General features: G+C 37.9%; 1 protein-coding gene across 4 annotated transcripts in view; it reads left to right on the top strand.

Moving 5' to 3' along the window:
- sncb (synuclein, beta) overlaps positions 1-21,467 on the top strand; it is a 30,690-nt gene extending 9,223 nt beyond the window's left edge. For 3 of the 4 annotated variants that reach the window (XM_066716584.1, XM_066716583.1, XM_066716585.1), the window contains exons 3-6: positions 8,935-8,973; positions 12,074-12,192; positions 17,524-17,613; positions 20,581-21,467. In XM_066716584.1, coding sequence (XP_066572681.1) covers positions 8,935-8,973; positions 12,074-12,192; positions 17,524-17,613; positions 20,581-20,613 — 281 coding nt within the window. In that variant the 3' untranslated portion in view covers positions 20,614-21,467. Of the gene's footprint in view, positions 1-8,934; positions 8,974-12,073; positions 12,193-17,523; positions 17,640-20,580 lie in introns of all 4 variants that reach the window. The other variant, XM_066716586.1, reaches the window with a different exon arrangement.
- Positions 21,468-21,762: the final 295 nt, after the last annotated feature.

Raw genomic sequence — 21,762 nt, 5'->3', positions numbered from 1 at the left:
AGGAAGTCGGCAAATGATCGAGACATCAGCAGACAGAATGGCAGATTATTACAATGCAACTACTATTTTGGTTCACCTAATTAGCATGTGAATACTGTTATACTCTATTTGTACTTCAGCTATATTGCCTTGGGAAAATACACCAGTTTGTTGCAATAGCATTTAGCTTTTTAGTTTCTCTCCACACGAGACAAATAAATCGATAGGCTGTTTCTGGTAAGCACTGGTTAAGTGAGACGCATTATAAACTGGCATGAATCATTTCTAGGTTTGGTGTAGCAGCTTTGGATAAATAATTATTATGAAAAGAATGTGTAAATAAGTTGGCCTTGAATTTTTCAAATTGCTTAGCTAGTAAACCCCAATGATTTTCTTAATTTCTCCATGGTATTTCATACCTCACAGTCTACCTCACAGAAATACAAAATTGACCAAAAACACATTTGATCATCCAGACAAACAATGTATTTAATATTATATTAGTGCACACAACACAGAGCAGTTGCTTATTAGGGAACTACATGGACCCCCAACAAACCTCTTGAAGCATGTTTAAGAAAAAGAAAATCACCGCTTTAGCTATGGTTTCAGATTTTCTTGTTTGTTTTTCATTTTATTTTTGGAGCATTCACATCAAGTCCTGTCCTTTTACACAGTTCCTTAGTGCCCTTTACCCAGAGCTCATAGTCTTTTAAGAGTGTTTTGGAACAATAGTACAAATAAAATACTGGTTTACTAAGTACCTATTACCTTCCAATAATCTATTATGGTTGTGTACACTGTTTATTGTTATGGCCTTTTTTATTGTCCAATTCATTTTTTGACTGTATTCTGCTGCGATGCCTGTTCTGTGATCTACTAAAAACACAGAAAGCTGTTAAGCGCTCTCATTATTTTGAAGCACTGAAGCGGTGGGCGAGTAGTAAAGCTGAAAGCATCAACCACCCTCTCTCATTCTTGGCAGCTCAGACTGCAGCTCAAGGAATGTGTTTAAAGTAGAGGGAGTCAACAGGTCTTTTCATTCTCTGTAGTCAAGGTTTATACCTGTGCTGCTTGAGGCCAGGTTCATAAGCTGCTGTAACTGCAATAGCCAGAAATACATCATGTTGTTGATTTCTGTATGTCTTACATTAGTATGAGATGTCTGAAGTTTCCATTTCTTTCTTTCTTTTGTTTCCAGTGTTTGGCCAAATATATCCTAAGAAAATGCACTGTTACCAAAGGTATTTGTAAAAGATAGATGTTCACAGTCTGTTTGATCGGGGCTTTTTCGCTGCTGCAAGTGTGATAGATGGCTGGATAACTATTGCCCAATTCCGTCTCACATGTTGTCTCCAATGTGCTTTGTCTCTGCCGTCTCTTCCTGATTTGCTTTTCTAGTGATTTACAGAGGTGTTTTATGGAGGGATTATGGTCAGGACTCTGAACAGGCAACACATTGTTTTCAGCGCAATTTCTTCTTGGACCACCAGGTTTTATCGCCAGGTTTTACTGTCTGCCTCCATCCTGCCAGTTCACCTTTAGCTATAATGAAAAAATATATAAACGCAACATATGAGACCAATGCTTACGTTTCATGAGCTGAAATTAAAGATCCCACATGTTTTCCATATGCACAACAAGCTTATTTCTCTACAATTCTGTGCACAAACTTGTTTACATCCCTGTTAGTGAGCATTTCTCCTTTGCCAAGATAACCCATCCATCTGACATAAAAGGAAGCTAATTAAAAAGCATGATAATTACAAAGGTGCACCTTGTGCTGGGGACAATAAAAGGTCACTCTAAATGTGCAGTTTTTTTTCACGACACAATGCCACAGATGTCTCAAGTTTTGGAAAAAGTTGTACAGGACTGTCCACCAGAGCTTTTGCCAGAGAATTGAATGTTAATTTCTCTACCAAAACCCATCTCCAAGGTCATTTTAAAGAATTTAGCAGGACGTCCAACAGGCCTCACAACCACAGACCACGTGTACCAGCCCAGGACTCGCTTATATGGCTTTGGAAATGTGCCTAGTATATTAGGTTTGTGGAGATAAGAATTAATCATGTTAATATTAAACTCCCCAAAATAAATTAATGTTAATGGTCCACTTAAGTCACAAGATCCTCCTGTGGATGTTTTTAACAATGATTGACTGCAATCTGCATTTTCATATTTTGAATTAATTTACAGAAGAAAAAAAAAGTTGTCTTGGGAGTAAGAAGTACATTTTCAATGTTCTGACCTATGGCAGTCCTCATTATTTTAGTTTGTTATGCTGATTTAAGATATTTTACATCCAGCCAAGGGTGAAATACATTAAAAGTGAGAACGGCAATGGCTGAGCAGAGCTGGGAAGAACGTACAGGGATTTCCTTTCGGCAGCTGGCAGAATTCCAGAGCAAAATCAGCCTAATAAATTATCTTAAGAGTGAAGTAATTAACATTAAATTGACACATCTTTTGAAAGGGTAGTATTGGGGTCCTTGTATTTGATTTTGATTAGACGAGAGTGGAGCAGAGCAATTTAACTGGCACATATTCTGTTCTCGTCCATTTGTAAGTGTTGCCGAGAGATTTATGTGACTGACAGCAGCGTCTCTCTCCATCACAGCTGTAGACTCAAACCTATCATCGGTCAGATCAAAGAGCTTCTGAAAGCCAAATCTCCGTAAAAGGTTATTGACAGCCTCATCTTCATTATTCCCTCAAATGCTCTGTTACCAGAGTAGGTGTTCTGTCAAATCAAGTAAATAAGATCGCAAGAAAAGAAACACCCTCAGATTTGGGATTGTTTTATAGGCTTTTATCAGAAGATGACTTGTCACCTATCCTATAAGACATGTTTTATTTACATTGACATACCCAGAATCTGTGCAAATTTGTAAACAAAGCATTTCTAGTCCCCTTTACAATCTACTATAGTAGTAATGGAGGAAAGTAAATAGTTGGTTTCACTTTAGAGGCAGTAATACATGTGTAATAACCAATCTATTACTCTATTACTGACACAGAGGATAAAAAAGAACCATAAACCATGTGCAAAAAACCTACACTTAGTCACTAGTAGGGGACGGTTATCTGTTAATCTGACAACAGACTGTTAAACTCTGATAATCCTGAATACCAAAATCTGAATACCTTGAGCAGTTCATTGCATGGGTTCAGAAGAGGACAGTTTATCCAATCAAAAAACACATAATGCGCATAAAATTATATGGTTCTGTAAAGTGCATTCCTGCCAGGGATTTTCAAGTGCAAATCAATACATACCTTATATTCTATCAGCACTTGGAAAAGTGCCCAGAATGAGACCATTACATCAACAATAAGAGCCACCAGCCAAGTGAAAAGCAATCTAACATTCTGCTGTAAAACAAGCACATTTACAGATAAGGCAACTCAATAATATAATTTTACTATGTATCTCTTAGGAAAAGAATAAACCGACATGTTTTTCTTTTCTTTCATTTCAGTTTTTTTTTTTAATTTGTGATTATTAATTCCTACTAGTTGAATCAAAGCACAAATACTATAAGTTGTCTTCAGATAGAGCAAATGAAATAATTGCATGAATAAAACATAAGGGGTATAAATAGAAAAAGGGGTGCTTGTTTACTGAGTGCAATTTGAATATCAAATTTTACACTTGCCATTCCTTTGATCAAACTACTGCACATCATAAGAGTGGGGTTATCCCTTTCTGTCAATGAGATGGCTTGTACTACATAGAGTGACAGTAAAGTTAAACTGGATACCTGTATATTTATACCTGCTATCACATCATGGTGGATAGGGTTAACTTCATTCCTTTTGATCCTCTGTGATTTTTTTTTTTCAAACCCATGTTATATTTCCCATGATCCCAATCCTCCTATTAACAATCTGTGTCAATTTATGAAGAGAAGCTCAATTAACCAGCCTTTTCTTTTATATATGTGTTCTATGCTACTTTACTGTTGTTGTTGTGTTTTTTTTGTTTGTTTTTTTTATAAGATTTGTTTATCTTTGATGATGCAGTTTTTAGCTAAAGAGCTTAAGGTATCAATTAAAGACAGACTCAATGTTGTATCCAATATTGTGCATGACCTTATTGTACACCGTTTCCAACTCAGCAGGTCTCTTCCTGTGTCACTATTCCAGTTATTCCTGGTGTCCTATGGGAGATTGCAATCTACATGATCTGGGTTTCGGTCTAGTACCTCCTACAGTCTCTACATCCCTACAATGTGGCCTGCAGTGTACTTTAGGGATAGGATGTGCTGTTCCAGTTTCAAACATTGTCAGGTCAGATCCAAGTGCCTTTACTTTTGGGTATATAACACTATAATAGACACACTACCTCTGGCTGTGAATGAAGGCCTAATATGTACTTATTCTTTTCATAACAGTTTTGGAATAGCTGTAATCATCTATGGTGTCTCCATGACATATATACTGTGCCCTCCACATTTTTTCATACCCCTGAATAAATATAAATAACAAATATAATCTATAAATAAAGATGGATAATGTGTCCTGCTGGAGAAATTCTAAAACTTTTATACTGTAATCTGATTAACATTGCACAGAGAAGAGTGGTATTTTTCATGGATTATGAATTGAATTCCAGAAAACGGGAGGTCACTTTTACTCACACCCTTACCTTTAAAGTAACTATTACTTTGTAAATCCTCCTATGGCATGGATTACACTGACAAGACCCCTCCAGTAGAGTTGCATGAGGCTCTGGCCCTTCGGACAGGGGATTTCTGACTCTTCCTCACAGCAGAATTCCTCTAGTTCTTTCAGACTCTTTTGGTTTCAGTTTGTGAACTGCCTTCTTGAGTTTGAACCACAGCTCTTCTATTGGATTGAGGTCTGGAGATTGAGATGGTGATTTGAGAACATTTAAATTGCGGGCAGTTAACCATTTCTTAGTAGATTTGGATGTATGCTTTGAATCATTGTCATCATCTTGACGAGGTCTCCAGGACCTGTTGATGCAAAACAACCCTGAGAAATAATAGATCCCCCTCCATATTTCACAGTGAGCGTTTGCTGTACATGAACATCATATTTTTTACGCCAAACATAACATTGAGAATGTCTAAAATGCTCAACCTCTGTTTCATCTGACCACAAGACATGGATCCAATTGTCATTCAAATGTAGTTTCATAAATGCCATGCTGGCAAGATGCACATGAGTCATTTTCCTGCCAGGATTTCCACTCTACTAGTAGCCTTGCATTTCTTAAAGGACGTTTCATTGGAAAGTGGTAGATTCAGCTTTTTCTGGATTCTGTTACACCTATGGCTAGGTAGACAATATTTAACATCTTAAGGAATAGACAGGCAAGAAAATAAACCTCTCTGGGAAAGCTTATGTAGACACAGGCTGGATTTTTAAAAGTATACAAGTGCGAAGCCTCACTGATTTTCCATCAAACTTGTGTGTATAATTTAAAATCAAGCCCTTAGCCTTGTGAGTGTGTAGATGACGTGTTCACCCCAGTCAGGCACTGCCTCTGACTCATGCACTGCTAAACTTACAGCAACATCTATGATTCAGCCAATGCAGGGCCTAGAGGGAAGCGGGCCCCTACGCATTGTTTCTCCAATCGTGCATTTTTAGAATGAGGTCAAATGTAACAAAAAAGATGTACATTTATAGTCTTTGTATGTTCACTGAATGCAAGTTAAATCTGCCTGTAATAGTATTGTCTATGGATCGAGGCATTCGCCACATTTTTCATAATGCGCTGTGTGCTCACGTTCAGCATTTCAAACTAAGGGCCGGATTAAATCAAAACTTTGACCCACCCGCTAATGGCAAACTACAAACCTGTACATCATAACGGATACATTTCTGATTAGAAGAAAGTGGCATCTTAAAAAAAATATGAAGCCGCAAATGAGTACAGTTCTCTAGTTTTCCATTAGCGGTTGGGTCAAAGTTTTGATTTAATTCGGCACTAAGTTTTGATTTAGAAGATATAAGAAGAATTTAATTGGAAAAATAAGTGACTGTTGCTGTTTTGTTGCTGAGGTTAATATCGTTCCATGTAATACAAGGCCTTATTTGATAATGAAGCCCCTCCGTAATTAAAATCATTTTGAATTTGGAAAGGTTCATGATGACCTAATTGTTTTTAAAAATAAATATTTGTATTAACTTTTTTTTTTTTTTTCTTCAATAGTAATTATTAGGCAAGGTAAAACACATTTAGGATTACTGAAGATCAAAGTATGTATGGGTAATATAAGGTGATTGGTGATTTGTCTATAATTGGTCTACCTTGAAATTAAAATCTATATAAAAAAATTACCCTTTTAAGAAATAAATAACATTATATTGTATTCTGTATTCTCAGCCAATTAATTAATCCTGTATGTTTTGCTGTTGACTTTATTGTATGCATTTCCTTTTTGTAGATCTACAAATGCAAAGGAAATCTGATTTTTAATCAAACTCTACTAAATGTATTCCACTTTGAAGCTTATCTTGTCTTAGTGAAACCGACAGAGCATCCTAACGCTCTGCAGTGCTGGGCCTGCGAGAACGAGGCCTGCTGTGTGGTAATGACCTCTAATGCAGTCTCAAGGTGACAAGGGAAACGCTAGTGAATCATTAACACATGCAGTAAATAAATAGCTGACTTCAGACCACCTTGACAAGTGTGGGACAATCTCTAGCTTAGACTGCTAGGATTTAAATGTTTTATTCGCAGGCCTGTTTTGTTCCTGGATTTCGATTGAAACCACAGACTGTGTTTATACGTCTACAGCCTCTAAGGGCAGGACTGTTATAGACAGATGGGTATGCATATGGTCCAGCTCCTATCTCTCAAGAAAACACCATGCTTTATAAATGTGTGTGTGTGTGTGTGTTTCATAACATCATAGAATTTTGGCCAGTGATAGTGTGTTGTTGCATCATATTAATTTTACTTTAATTTCATATGCAATATGTTCTAAAATATAATAGCGGCTACAATACATTGTATTTTAGTTTGCTTTTCTTTGTCAGGTTTAGCCACATTTATTGTCTGTCAGTCAGTGAGCAAATGACACACAAGTACTTTCTGTAATATGCTTGAATTGCTCAATAGCTCTATAGACTTAGAAAGCTTTCTGTAGTGCATTTTGAATGGACATTCATGGTAACATATAACATCTAACCTGACCATTTATTATAAATCTCAGGCACTAAAACCAGACTGTTGAAAAATGACCCTTCCCTGTTTGTAAGAAATGGCTACATTAAAGTCGTATTGAATTTGCTGAATGTTTTCATAATTGGGACTGCAAATGGATTTTTGCATTTTTTTTGTTACATAGCCACTTCACAAACCATTTGGAATGAGAAGGATATGGTTGAAAGTGTGTTGTATAAATGCAGATGAGCAGTGCGGCAGCAAGAAAACAAACATATATATTGTAGCTGCAATTTAAGGCTGCTATGAATAAATTATTAATGTTTTTCCAAATCACTGGTATTGCATTCTAATTAGTAGATGATGATGGTTTGGAATATGTTGTTATAGGTAATTTAATCTGTACTCAGATTCAGAGTCGCACACTGACAATAAAATATGGTGGAGCTTTAATGAACACAATGATTTAAACCAAAATGTGGTGGTGCCTTAAGACATTCATCTTCTTGCAGGAAGAGCAAGTTATGGTTGAGTCACCATCAGTATCCGTATTAAATCAATGCAGTGTTTGCCTCCTGTCACTCCTGCCGAGTCTTAGATTGTCAGATTGAATCTTTTCCTTGACCTTGCCCCCTTTGGAATGCCCCTGCCATGCTTGGGATATAAGGGAATATGAACTTGCGATCAAAAATGCAAGGCTCACTTGCCAGACCCCTCATTTTTCACTGTATCGCACTGCTATTTAAGAGGCAGTATCTACATCAACACCAGTGCATCAACCACTACTCCAGCTACTGCATCAAGGCAGTCAAATCTGATTTGCCCATTGGCACATGCAGCTAGCTGTTTAAGATGTACAGCCCTCCGCTTCCCCTCGTTTTTTTTCCTCTCCAAAAGGTGTCATTTCTGGTGTTGTTTTTCTGTGTGCATTGGCATCTTATCCTAGGATTTCAAAGCTCATTAATATTCATAGGCAAGTGTGATACCGCCTCGTGCGTCTTCAAGATATGTTCTAAAACAATACTCCCATACATTCACAGGGATTTTTGCTTATTCTATACAGCTTTGTAGTGTCACTTTTGCAATGATTTGCCGTTTCCTGTTAGTCTTAGGAGGGAATAGCTTTAAGCCAGATACGGGAGTAAATCCTGACAGACACGGGCTTTAAAACCTTTCCTGAAGGGGCTTACAGTGTAGTGCGGCCATTAATGTGGGTCAGGTTGACAGGGCCTGTGTTTAAGGGCTTGTTTGGAGGGGCCAAAAGAGCAAAGAGCACCAACTAAGGTTCCTCAGTTCAGTCTACAGCAAATTAATCAATGTGCTGTAGGGTATTGGTTATGTGGATCTTGGCCTCCATAAAGTTGACCACAAGCAACAGTCTTTCAAGGCCTCTCAATTCAAGGACTGTGTCTCAGGGAATACATAATGTGAATGCTACTGAATAATACATTATATATATTTAAATTCACCACACTCCGTATTTCATTGCCACAAGCCTAAGTATGATGAACTGTAATCTTTTGATCCATAGCGTGAAATGTCTCAAACATGATGGGCCACTTATTTATGTCTTACGAATGCGTTTATAATTCTCGTTTGCTTTGGAAAATGAGTTCCACATCTCCGTATACCCTTCCTTGTGTATTGTGTGTCTTCATGTCAATATTAAGTAAAATGGGTAAAAAATGATGTAACCCTAAGGTGCAAGCTATATTAATTTCATATATAAAGTCTCTAAGATGGATGACCTTAGAAAAGTTGTTCTGCTTGTGGTTAATGCAGAGTATTCAGATTTCATCTTCTCTTTTCAGGAAACAAAACCAAAGAAGGAGTTCAAGGGGTCGCATCAGGTGAGTAAACCCTTTATAAGCATTTAATTTGGCCCTTTTGAACTGAATTTACTTCATATCCATAGGGTGGGGCACATTTTCACAAAAACTAAAAAATTAAATCGACAGATTATGAAGGGCACATTTATTAAATGGAAGAAAGAAAAGCAATGGGTGTACATTTTTGGGTATTTTAATGCATATTGGGTACCAATGCCAGAATAGCTGGTAACAACACTAATTCCCTGTGTTGTTATTGGGGGATTAAGCTATTTAGTCACATAAGCAAAAATTGTTCATAAACATAATCTCATAGTTGAAAACGGCAGATAATAGTCTCTAGAGTGTCAACTGCTTACAGTTCAGAAATGAACTTAATCTGGTTAGATGTGTTTCAACATCTACTTTAGCAAGTGTAAGGAAAATTAATCTAAGTTTGATTTAGCTTCTTTAATTATTTTTTTCTGTGATTCAGTTTACTTAGAGCAATTTATGTGAAGAATTACCTTCCCTAGTTTCTATTTTCTATTTTAGCAATTATAGTGCTTCAGCTTTCCAGACATTACAATATTTTGCAGTGATTCATATTTGAAACAGACCCTTCTAATTCCGTTTATATTAAAGTCATGGTAATGAAACATTAAACGTAAATTAAAAGATTTGGTCAACAGCACACAGCCTTTGCAATCTTTATATTACAACTGCATGTGGCAGCATATGTGGCAGTAGATTCCAATAAATGTTTCTCTTTATCCTTTAATTGGCTTTTCTTAAGCTTGAAAATGTGAGATTATAATGTATGCATTGTCTGAAATTGAACCATACATGTTATGAGTGTGCCTTCATCTGCTATCTCTTTATAGTTGTTGGTTAAAACTGAAATTGTTAGTTATTATACTTTTTGCAAAAATATTTCAAGTGACGGAGAAGTATCAATGCTTCCTGTTATGAATCCTCCTTCCAGAGGTAAATTATTATTTCTTGAAGTTCACTTTAAACAAAATAAATGTTTTGATGAGTTGTTCTCTACATTGACACACAAAACAGCTGTCACTCAGTGTCATACAATGTGTAATTTGTTTTATTTATCTCTGAACTGCAATCCCCAAGTTATTTAAATAAAATGGTCCTGCTATTCTATCCAGTTTGTTGAAATTACAATTTAGGTTGAATTTTGATTAACTGTACCTGTCTGAGCTTTACTATATATTATAAAGAGCACACTAAGGTCTGAATTCATAAATGATGCTTCAGCAATTTTACAGATCCCGTCTTTGCCGTCCAACTCCCTGTGGTTGAAGTAAAGGAAAACTGAAAAAGATTAGTTGAAAAAGTTTGCAGCATTTCAAAATGATAAACACGCTCATTTTAAATGAATTTACAACTGTGTGAGCGGTCTTTGTCCTGGATAATGAAGTTTGATTTATTGTTTGCTTTGCTCAATGTGGGGGAGATGACAGGAGCCGTCCATAATGTGCGAAATGCAAAAGGAAATAAATCGTGATCTAAAATGCTGGCAAAATTCCTCCCTCTGGAAATGCACATAACATTTTGTTTTATTGTTATTATTCTCCTGTAACTTTGGGTGGGATTAAAAATGCTGTTGTTGCAATCTGTGACTCTGAGGTCAGCATGCAGTCACTTGTGAAATTACATCTGGAGTTCCTAATCTGAATTCACTGAATTGGCCTTCCTCTTGTGACCTTTAATACACATCAGAGGGGACAGTCTGGACAATTAAAGGCAGTATTAAATTGGAGATACGACCCATAAAGAGTCTGATCCCCTTGATATTAGTTAAATATATCAAACGTATAAATCGGCTCGAACTGGCTTTGAAAACTTTAAAATTTGCCTGAGCTGTGACATAGTGGCGGCTGACTATATTGCTTTGTATCCTATCCTACTTACTGGACGTGCACAAAGACGCATTTTAAAAACAACTGCAGGCTCTGTGGAAAATGGTTTGGAAAATGACATTGTATTTCTGAAAGGAGACTGCACCCATCTGCCCCCACTTGTCATTTTCTTTGTTTAGTCCTCCACCAACACTACCTGCACTTCACCGCAGGGGCTGTTATTAGAGAAAAGGTGGCAAATCACCTTCTGCTCCCTTTGTATTAGTTTCCAGTCAATTCTCATTCATCACTCTCGTTATTTCTTTCTTTTCACTCAGTCATTGTTTTAGTTCAAAGGGCTGCACAATGTTCCTCCACAGAAAGGCCACAGGGCAGGTTATATGTTACAGATGTTAATCCCTATACTTTCCTTAAATTATGCAGTTGCACACTGAACGACTCCTTTCTGTCACGGAATATACATCCACTATACCATTGATTTTGCCAACCCAGGTCCTGGAGACTCATAAGCCTGCAGGTTTTATAGGTGTTTCAATAAGTGGCTAAAGCTCACGTTTATCTTGACTAATTAAGCCAGTAATGAGTTCAATTAAGTAAACGAGAGCTTGGCAGAAATTAAAACTAGAAGACTGGCTTTCCAGCGCCAGGCTTGGAGACCTCATTCTCTATATTGTCACGATTTGTGTCTGTAATTGGTTTATAGCAGCTTCACAGGAACACATTTTAGAAAGAGAGAATAATTTCTTACTCTGGCTAGATCTAAAATTGGCTTTTAATGCTCCGTTTTGATTCCATACTAGTCTCTATCAGCTGTAATTGTAATTGCAGCCTCTTTCAGTGTAATCGTAGTTAAAAGCTTTTTATCCAAGCATTCACGAGGCAACTTTCAAAGATTCAAAGATGTGCTGGGCTTTCTCCAATCTTCAGGTACAATCGAAGTAATCTAACAAAATTATAGTTGGGTATAAAAATAAAAATAAATTGTGTCTGTTCTACACTTAACTTATCTCTTGGTGAGTTGGAACATTTCAACTTCTACAGTAATTTTCTGAAAAATGGAAAACGAAGGGCAAATTGAGCTTTAAACAAACAGCATCCCAAATCTGTTGTTCAGTCTTAGTACTGCCCTTTGTATGGCGTCTGAATATTTCTGAATTATTGATTTACTGTAATAAATTGGCCCTTATGTTCTTTAGTCCTGTAATCTTAGACCTTCTTTGAAAGCGTTTATCATTAACCACATTATCTTTGCTTTTAAACAGTGGCGGAGAAGACGAAGGAACAAGCCTCTCAGCTAGGTGGTGCTGTGTTTTCCGGGGCTGGGAACATTGCCGCTGCCACAGGCCTGGTAAAGAAAGATGAGTTCCCGGCTGACATGAAGGTAAGCCCCCTAGATAACCCCCATCCAAGCATCCTAGTGGATAATGAAAGAAATTCAGAATTCAGTAACACTGGAAAAACTCTTGAAGATTTCTGAATCTTTCAAATCTTAGTCATTCACTCTGAGGTGTCGGATTTGGAAATGTATCTTGTACGGTCTGCCTTATTATAGACGTATGTTAGTTCAACCCTGTGCTCTTTAAAGATATAATTGGTATAATATTTATTAAGCAGAAACTTCCCACGCTTTAAGGAAATAATAAGAAACTGCTAAAAAGTGAGTGTATTCAACACATCCTACTTTCACTGTTGACTTCACCTGCCAGTTTTACAATAGCAATCCCTGTACTGTTTTTCTTGTTGGTTGTTTATGTGTCTGTTCCTGAGTGATTTGATACGCACGCTGTGTTTCACTGGGGATATCACTTTCCAACCTTTTACCTTGATGTGTATTTGTCCTTGGCACATCTCCCTTAGTGGTGTGCTTATTTACTGGATTGAAGGAATCACTTCCTGGTCCTTATTTTGCCCTATAAGCTTCCTTACTTATTTCTATACAACATTTACAGTAGGAGACGGTAGAAAAGGGAAACTCCTAATTGGTTCAAGGAAAAAATGAAATAGTTTAAATGACACTACGATCCAACATCCACGGATTAGTTGTGGCATTTCTATCATTTTTAGAGCTTGATCCCCTTTGTTAAAGGCCATTGTGCTAAGACCAGTCATTAATCTTCCTTAACACTTAATCTCCATGACATAGCTTAATGTACTTCCCACTTGGACTGTACAGGACTCTCTTATTTTTCTTTTCAATAGAAAATGCTAAAGAATAATACAAAGACAGTAATTTAAAACAACTGGGATCAATCAAAACAAAAATTAATGATGGTTATGATGGCCTTACCATTGTCCGTTATACACTCACCTAAAGGATTATTAGGAACACCTGTTCAATTTCTCATTAATGCAATTATCTAACCAACCAATCACATGGCAGTTGCTTCAATGCATTTAGGGGTGTGGTCCTGGTCAAGACAATCTCCTGAACTCCAAACTGAATGTCTGAATGGGAAAGAAAGGTGATTTAAGCAATTTTGAGCGTGGCATGGTTGTTGGTGCCAGACGGGCCGGTCTGAGTATTTCACAATCTGCTCAGTTACTGGGATTTTCACGCACAACCATTTCTAGGGTTTACAAAGAATGGTGTGAAAAGGGAAAAACATCCAGTATGCGGCAGTCCTGTGGGCGAAAATGCCTTGTTGATGCTAGAGGTCAGAGGAGAATGGGCCGACTGATTCAAGCTGATGGAAGAGCAACTTTGACTGAAATAACCACTCGTTACAACCGAGGTATGCAGGTATGGTATGTGAAGCCACAACACGTACAACCTTGAGGCGGATGGGCTACAACAGCAGAAGATCCCACCGGGTACCACTCATCTCCACTACAAATAGGAAAAAGAGGCTACAATTTGCACAAGCTCACCAAAATTGGACAGTTGAAGACTGGAAAAACGTTGCCTGGTCTGATGAGTCTCGATTTCTGTTGAGACATTCAGATGGTAGAGTCAGAATTTGGCGTAAACAGAATGAGAACATGGATCCATCATGCCTTGTTACCACTGTGCAGGCTGGTGGTGGTGGTGTAATGGTGTGGGGGATGTTTTCTTGGCACACTTTAGGCCCCTTAGTGCCAATTGGGCATCGTTTAAATGCCACGGCCTACCTGAGCATTGTTTCTGACCATGTCCATCCCTTTATGACCACCATGTACCCATCCTCTGATGGCTACTTCCAGCAGGATAATGCACCATGTAACAAAGGTCGAATCATTTCAAATTGGTTTCTTGAACATGACAATGAGTTCACTGTACTAAACTGGCCCCCACAGTCACCAGATCTCAACCCAATAGAGCATCTTTGGGATGTGGTGGAACGGGAGCTTCGTGCCCTGGATGTGCATCCCACAAATCTCCATCAACTGCAAGATGCTATCCTATCAATATGGGCCAGCATTTCTAAAGAATGCTTTCAGCACCTTGTTGAATCAATGCCACGTAGAATTAAGGCAGTTCTGAAGGCGAAAGGGGGTCAAACACAGTATTAGTATGGTGTTCCTAATAATCCTTTAGGTGAGTGTAATAGCTAGCTTTGTATGTCCTACTCTTGGGAGGGAGGGAGAAAGTACGAATCCAGATAATGTCAAGTCTTTGTGGTGGGTTTGTAACAGAATCATTACATTCATTTCTCCCTTATTTGAAGCTGACCTCCCCAATGTTTTCCAACAACTGACTGTCGAAAAATCGTATTAAAACCACCTTGATTGTAACTTTAACACACCTTCTGTAGACCAACACCTGAGAAGGCACAGAGGAAGTGTCTTGCAATGAGGCTGTGTGAGAGCAGGATTACAGAGCATTTCAAGGTGACCTAATTGACTCGATTAGCTGAGGTTAAAAATAAAGATGCAGGCGCCCAGGACACTTTAGCCTTGTTCCTGGAACAGAGCTGAAAATAGCAGCCAGGTAAATGAACAGCAGCTCCTCAGAGCTCGCTTTACCAGTGAAGTATCCAGCTGTGTACTTGCCCAACAGCTTGGATCTTAGCCACAAACTATTCAACTTTGAAGCTTTGAACAATCCCCAAAATGAACTAAATCTCTAAAGGGTACCCCATTGAAATATGGACAGAATGAATTATGAATTCACAAAAGGAACACATTCTAGTACACATTAACACCCGTGTATTTTTTTTCAGTATTTAATTAATTAGTTTTAGAGAGAATGTGAAGCTCTATATGTATGTGTTTGCTTCTGGCTGTCCTTCAGAAGCTTTTGAGTTTGAGTACCCTGAACACGTGAGAAGGGTTGTAGTGTATATGTGTGACGGGCTGTAGCTGTAACACAATGCCAAAGTGACCTATTTCATCAACTTGAGCTGTAGGGATCTGGTTCCCTTGAAACTGGGGTTGAAAATGAGAGCCTTTGTAATTTGTGGCACGGACAATGTTGCCAAATGCTTTCGCAAAACGGATAAACAACATATTCCCAGAAGTAATGGGAACATCCCCCTTCCTTTGCAAGTAATGAGTTATACCAGAGATAATGAGTTATGTTTTTAATCTTTGTATCATCATTGTTGTGTTTTTTAAGGACACCATAAGTGCATTTGCACCTACTAGTAAGGATGTTATATTATAGTGAAAGCCTATATAACACTAAGCAGGGAGTGTAAGAGACTGGAGTAATAGCACAGTATGCATCCATTAGTAATCTTTGGTACATGTGCGGTATTATTTTATGTCAGATATCTGTCTTGACATGCATTACACATGTATACAGTTGTGAGGTAATGTATGTTGGTTTGCTTACCACAATGCATTTATTTTTCAATAAACTCATTTTAAAATGTATTAAAATCTTATTAAACAATGGGGGGTTGATTGATTAGTGGTCCAAAAAGGGCTGTTTCCTGTTTGAATTGAGCCTTGATACATGGTGCATTGAAGGCTCTTTTGGGGGGGATTATCTTGCTGATTAGTTTTATTATAACTAATCAGCAACAACAACAATTATGACTCAATTCAATGCAAATGGGCCCAAATAATGCATTTTCTTGAAACAAAATACAGATTTCTTAAAAAATCCTAGTGCTAAAAGCCAAAGGGGACCCAGAAGGTCCTCTATATTATCAACTGCTTCAGGCAGAGCTCTCCTCCGTTTTCATGCTTCTTCAGAAAGAGGCATTTATCATTTGCTCTAAAAATAATTTACATCATAAAATGGATGAAGAGCTGAAAGTGGAGGGAGGTGGGGGGAGAGAACAAACAAATGGGTTTCTATTACATTGTTTCTGTATCTTAAAGCTTCTCACAATATCGTGTACCGCTGGAATCTGCAGCAGTGGAACAGTTGTGATTTTATGTAACATTGTCTGCATTAATTAACCATAATATATTTGGCATAATTATAGACATGACAAATGCATGACCTCTAATCTGCTGGAACAAAACCGCACGGCGAACCCAGGTCAGGTGGAATTCTGTGAGCTTTTCAGCTAAATAAATAGTGATGGAGGAGGGAGGGAGGGAGGGAGAGAGAGATCCTGCCATTGGCTGAGAGACCGGAAGTGGCTGGGGTGGCCTGTGCTTTTGGGGCCAGTCACACACAAAACAGCCCTATACGGCATCCTACTCACACAGAAGCCCCCAAGAGATCCAAGTGAGGAGGGGCTGGGGCTGACAGGCAGCAAATTATGCCCAGTCAAAGGGTTAGCAGCCTTACTGAGATCACCATCACCAGCACTGATCTTTTAATTGTGCCCATTCCCATTTAATTACAAATACCAGAGAGATTTTTTTTTTATTTTTTGTTTGGTGAGCCTTTTAGACTGGGAGGAGTATTGACAACCACTGCTCTAAAATCATCTATTTAACAACACAGATTTCCTCTTGGAGTAATCTTCCTGTCATTATTTTTTGTTTGGTATTATAATTATTATTACAGTTTTTGTCTTGCTTGACAGAGCTATTCATGTGATCTTCAAATACAGAGCTCAATGGCTTTTTTCGTTGTTTGGTTTTTAATATGCCTTTACCAAATTGCAGTTGTATACGTTTTATGAGATTTAAAGCTTTACCCCATGATAAAATGAGATTAAATTCTACTGGAGGACAGCGACAAATGATTACTTCCATTAGACCTAGATGTGTTCGGGTTTTTTTTTAGGTTTTTTTTTTTAACTTTAATAATGTAGTTGTCTGAAATGATACGGAAAACTAATGGACCTTGGCGCTCGGGAACAACATTACTGTTTTTTTAATGGGTATTTTAGTGTTTTTGGTTTTAAAGTGTTTAAATACTGATGTTACTTCTGTTCTCAGGGAGGGGGCCAACGTAGGCAGAACCATCTTCTTTTGAAAAACCATATAGTTCTTGGCCTTCTCCCAATTTTTGAAATGTGAACGCTTCTACGATTGAATGCAGCAAGGTTATTGCTCTTTCTCTATGTTCATCTATATTTTACAGATGCAAAAATCTGCTTTTTATCCAGATTTATGCACCGTTTATGAATGGATAAATGCACATCCAATTAGGTTGAATTATGTCACTACTTTAGACCACAAGAAGTGCATTTGTCAGATTGTAATGTAACACTCCAGTTTAAGATCTCCCACCATGAAGGTCTGCATTTCAATTGATATTCCCCAGTGAAAGTAGCAAGGCATTGTGCAGTTTGAGCTGCTCCATTTGCTTTGGAAACCTTCTTTGTGTTTTCAAATATAACTGTTATACCAGTGTGTTGACCGCAGCTTTTCTGTGTCTCCGCAGCCTGAGGAACTGGGGCAGGAGGCCATGGAAGAGCCAATGGGAGAGGCCCTCCTTGATCCGGAGGGGGAGAATTACGAGGAAGCTCCCCAGGTGAGTCCACAGTGAGGCGTCCACATGTGAGTCCCAAGCACAACGCCATACATCTCATCTCCCCGGAGACCACTAGGAAGTTGAAAGTCCAAATCTTTGCATAGGAACCCCAACAGCAAAACATTTAGATGTTTTACAATACTGAGGGTAGTTTTAGAGAGAAACTGTGCCTTTTGTACTCAAAAATGAAACACAAGGGGCTTTTGGTGGCAAGTGTTTTCAATCTGAGGCACATTTTAGTCTTTTTTTCAATATGTACGCATATTCACACAAAAGTGCTCTGTGGCAATTCCCTTGTCAAGCCCACTATATTAAATAAAGATTGTGTGATTTTAGTTGTCCACAAGCTTGGTTTTAAATGTCCACACTGCAGAGGGAATTCCTCTTTTCTGATGTGAATCATGACCTAACAAACCTGAGATTAATATAAGTCAGGAAGCAGTTATCTTCTATCCAGAAAATGAGCGTGGAAACCAATATGAACAGAGTATCAATTTGTACGGTGCTCAGTCTGGGTGTCATGGGCCAGCAATATGTGTGGATGTTATCATTGCGCAGAGGGACAACTGGGAGTCTTTCCACTGTACTGCAGGGAGCAGAGATCTGCCAAGAACACACACTCCCACCTGGGACTCTCTTTATCCTGTTATTTACACCGTGTAACTCTGACCCTGTTAACCATGTGTGGCAAATGTAAGATTGGCTGCTAAAAATAATACAAAAAGAAAATGCTGTTGTTGTTTTGTATTATAAGAGGGAAAATCCCCCTTTACTTAAACTAAGAAGAATAAGAAATACATTCCTTCCTTCAGTGCATTCATTCTAACTAATGAGACAGTATTATTCCATGAAACAAATGTTCCGTGCGTATAATTTATTTTTACTTGGCAACCTCATATATCCAATGCTGCCATTTCGAGTAGTGTAGGTAATGGGACCGTCTGGGGTGTTTAAGATGAAGCTGTGCATTTGTCTTATGTAGTAGTCCATAATTGGATCATTCTTCTGTGATTGTTCTCTAGTGACATCATCTAAACTTGTATTTTGCACCTGTATAATAATTATTACATTTATTCAGCAATTGTGGAGCCAAGGGGGGATCATCTATACCATTATCCTTCTTGTCCATTAGTTAATATGCTCTCTTTCTAAAGGGCTCAAGTAGCTTTGTTTGTTGAACAGGAAGGTGGGAAGGTGCAAATAAACTATATAAGATATATATACGAAGATGTAGGAAGAAAAGATTGAACATATTAGGAGCTGTACTTGTTTTCCGACTCAGTCGTGCATGTGTACGTTTTGGACGCAACATCATCAATCAAGAAACGCTGGGCGCATCTCTTCCCCAATCCCCACCCCGCTCTTTTAATCCAGTGCTATAGTCAGCTCTGGTTTTGTTCCTGTAAGTGTAGCCATTTATCTTCCTTCTGAGACACTCTCCATTTATATTCTGTTTTATCTTGAAGGATACAGCTGGGGATGCCAGTTGTGGCATAAGACATTAACAACATCAGTATCCATTTTGCTTGCTTACACACATACAACAGTGTTCATTAGTTTTTTTTCTGAATCTCAAACCTGTAATCATATATGCACTACTTCCAAGCAAAAATGCAACTTAAGTCCAAACCCCTCTTGTAAAACCACATTATTGAATGAAGCTGAAAACGAATCGGGCGGAGGGGGTTTGTAGAACTGCTGAAGCAATTCTTCATCAGCTCTCTATCTCCCCTCATCTATCTCCCATATATGTGTCCTTCCTCCTCTCTCCTGTATCTTTCTATCTCCTATCTCTTACACTCTCTCTCCATCACAAGCCAGCTGTTACTGAATGCGGGGCTGTGGAGGTGATGCAAAGATCAGTAGTGCATTGTGGGAGTGTCAGAGACTCTGCCCTGCTTTGCTGTAAATAAAGCATAGTATAAGGGATTGAGTCTGAGTTTGCAGAGCAGGCAAAGGACGCCACACTGTGGCCAGTTCCCCCTTTACACTGGTATATAATATAGGAACAAAAACACCACAGTGGGTACCCTTCAGTCACCTCAGTATGACCCATGTGAACAAATTAGAAATAAATGAGAGAATTGAGTAGGCATTGTTAGCAGGCTCCTACCCTTGCCGTGATACTCTATCAATTCAGGCTTGGCACATTCAGCAGCCATAATCAGAAGAAAATGCTGTCCTCTTGTGACTTACTAAAGGCACTACAGCAAGAAATGGTTTTGTTTCATGTAGATCAATGCATAACCTTACATTTCATGGTAACAACCAGACACTACATTTCTTGTGCCCTGATTTGACAGATTGTTAGCTATATACAAGACCCACCTTTTAGCTTTCCACAGTCCGATAATGCACACAATTATAAATACATTTATTTTGTGGTTTATTGTAAAGTGCAACTAACTGTGGGTAGATTATTCAAATTATTATTATTAATAATAATAATAATAATAATAATAACATCCCATAAATGCTCATCTCATAACTGAAAGACTTGCCATCACTAATGAATAAATAGTTTTTTAATAATATTGAATAACACCTGATAATTTAATATATAAAATCTATAATAAATCATGTAAAAAAGTTGATCATTCATTTAGGCAGACTTTTATTACGGCAGAGAAGATGAATTTAGGGCAGTAAGGATATGCATTTATCAACTTCACTGAGGATCTGACAGCAGGTAATAAACCTGTAAAACAATATGCATATATATATCACACTTTAAGTGTCATCTGTTACTCTTTTGACATGTGAAAAATATGCTTTCTCAAAATTGAACTTGCTCCTCAGTCGACAAGCCAAGCCATATAGGGTTTTATCTGGGATATCGTTCAAGGTTACCTGAATGACAGCAGAATGAAATTAGCATGCTCTAATTACTCTATTGCGATGCACGAATTCAGCATACTGTCAGTATCCGGTAACCAATCTATAATTAACTGTCTTTTCTGTTTGCAGGAAGAGTACCAGGACTATGAACCAGAAGCATAGAAGTCAGCTGTACCCTGCCCTTGTCTGACCAGCATCAGCACAATAATTAATAATAAAAGGACAACACCCTTATCCTCACAGTAAACCCCTGGTGCAAAAAAACAAATGGAAAAAAAATAATAAAAAATAATAATAATATCCCAAGGATGTGTTCTTCCTTAAACAAAAAAAAACTAAAAGAAAAAAAAAACTTGTATTAATACATTTGGATCGTCATGTTTTCTGTAACGTGTTTGTTCCAGTTCTTTATGAAATAATTTTGTAAGCCAGGTCTCATTTCCTTGAATCCCTCCCAAGGAAATGAGACTTTGGCCGTGTACGTAAATCTTTGTACTTGTGTACCTGTGTGTGTGTGTGTGTGTGTGTGTGTGCGCGCATGTGTGCGCGTGCGTGTGTGTGTGTGGTATAGATGTTTCCTATCTTCCAATAAAATGTTAAAAAAAAATAACCTCAAAGATACATATAGAAGAAAAATAATCCTATATAGCTGTACAATGCTTGTATGTGAGTTCTCTTTTATTTACTTGATGACTTGTTTATTTGATGTTACACATGTTAAGATTTTATACATTGTATCTTTACAGTTGCTCGTGAAACCATTCCAGTGAAGCATCCATTAGAAACTGACAAATCTATATAAATATATATATATATATATTTGTGTGTGTATGTATTGATAAAACAAAAAAATGTCAGTGAAAATGTGTCTTTTGAAGAATATTGAGTGAAATAGCTGATGTCAGTTCAACATGTGCTTTTAAAAAGAAATGCAGGAATTATCAACACAAAATGTCTGTGTCAAGCAAGACAAATTCTCTGTAAATAAAAGAATAAAGAAAAAAAGTTGCGTTTTACTCTTGCTTGTGTGTTTTTGATTTGTGGCCCCCGATGCTGGTAGTGAAACTAGTTAGGGGCAGCCAACACTACTCAAAAGAACAAGAGTGGACTTGAAACCAAACCAGGCGCTGGGTTTGTATTTAACACCCCCATCCCAGATATAAATGATTTCAAATGTCAATTAAGTCCCTACAGGATGTCTGGTCTCCGACATCAGGAGCTTTGAGCTGAAAACAAAATGCTTGCATTAGCACACAGACTGGTACACATCACTGGATAAGCTGATTTTTCGAATGCCACAATAATCTCTTC

This window comes from Amia ocellicauda, chromosome 11 (genome assembly GCF_036373705.1).
Source record: "Amia ocellicauda isolate fAmiCal2 chromosome 11, fAmiCal2.hap1, whole genome shotgun sequence".
In the NCBI taxonomy this organism is placed as follows: domain Eukaryota; kingdom Metazoa; phylum Chordata; class Actinopteri; order Amiiformes; family Amiidae; genus Amia; species Amia ocellicauda.
Note: the sequence above shows the minus strand (reverse complement) of the source record. Positions and strands in the feature narration are given on the sequence as shown.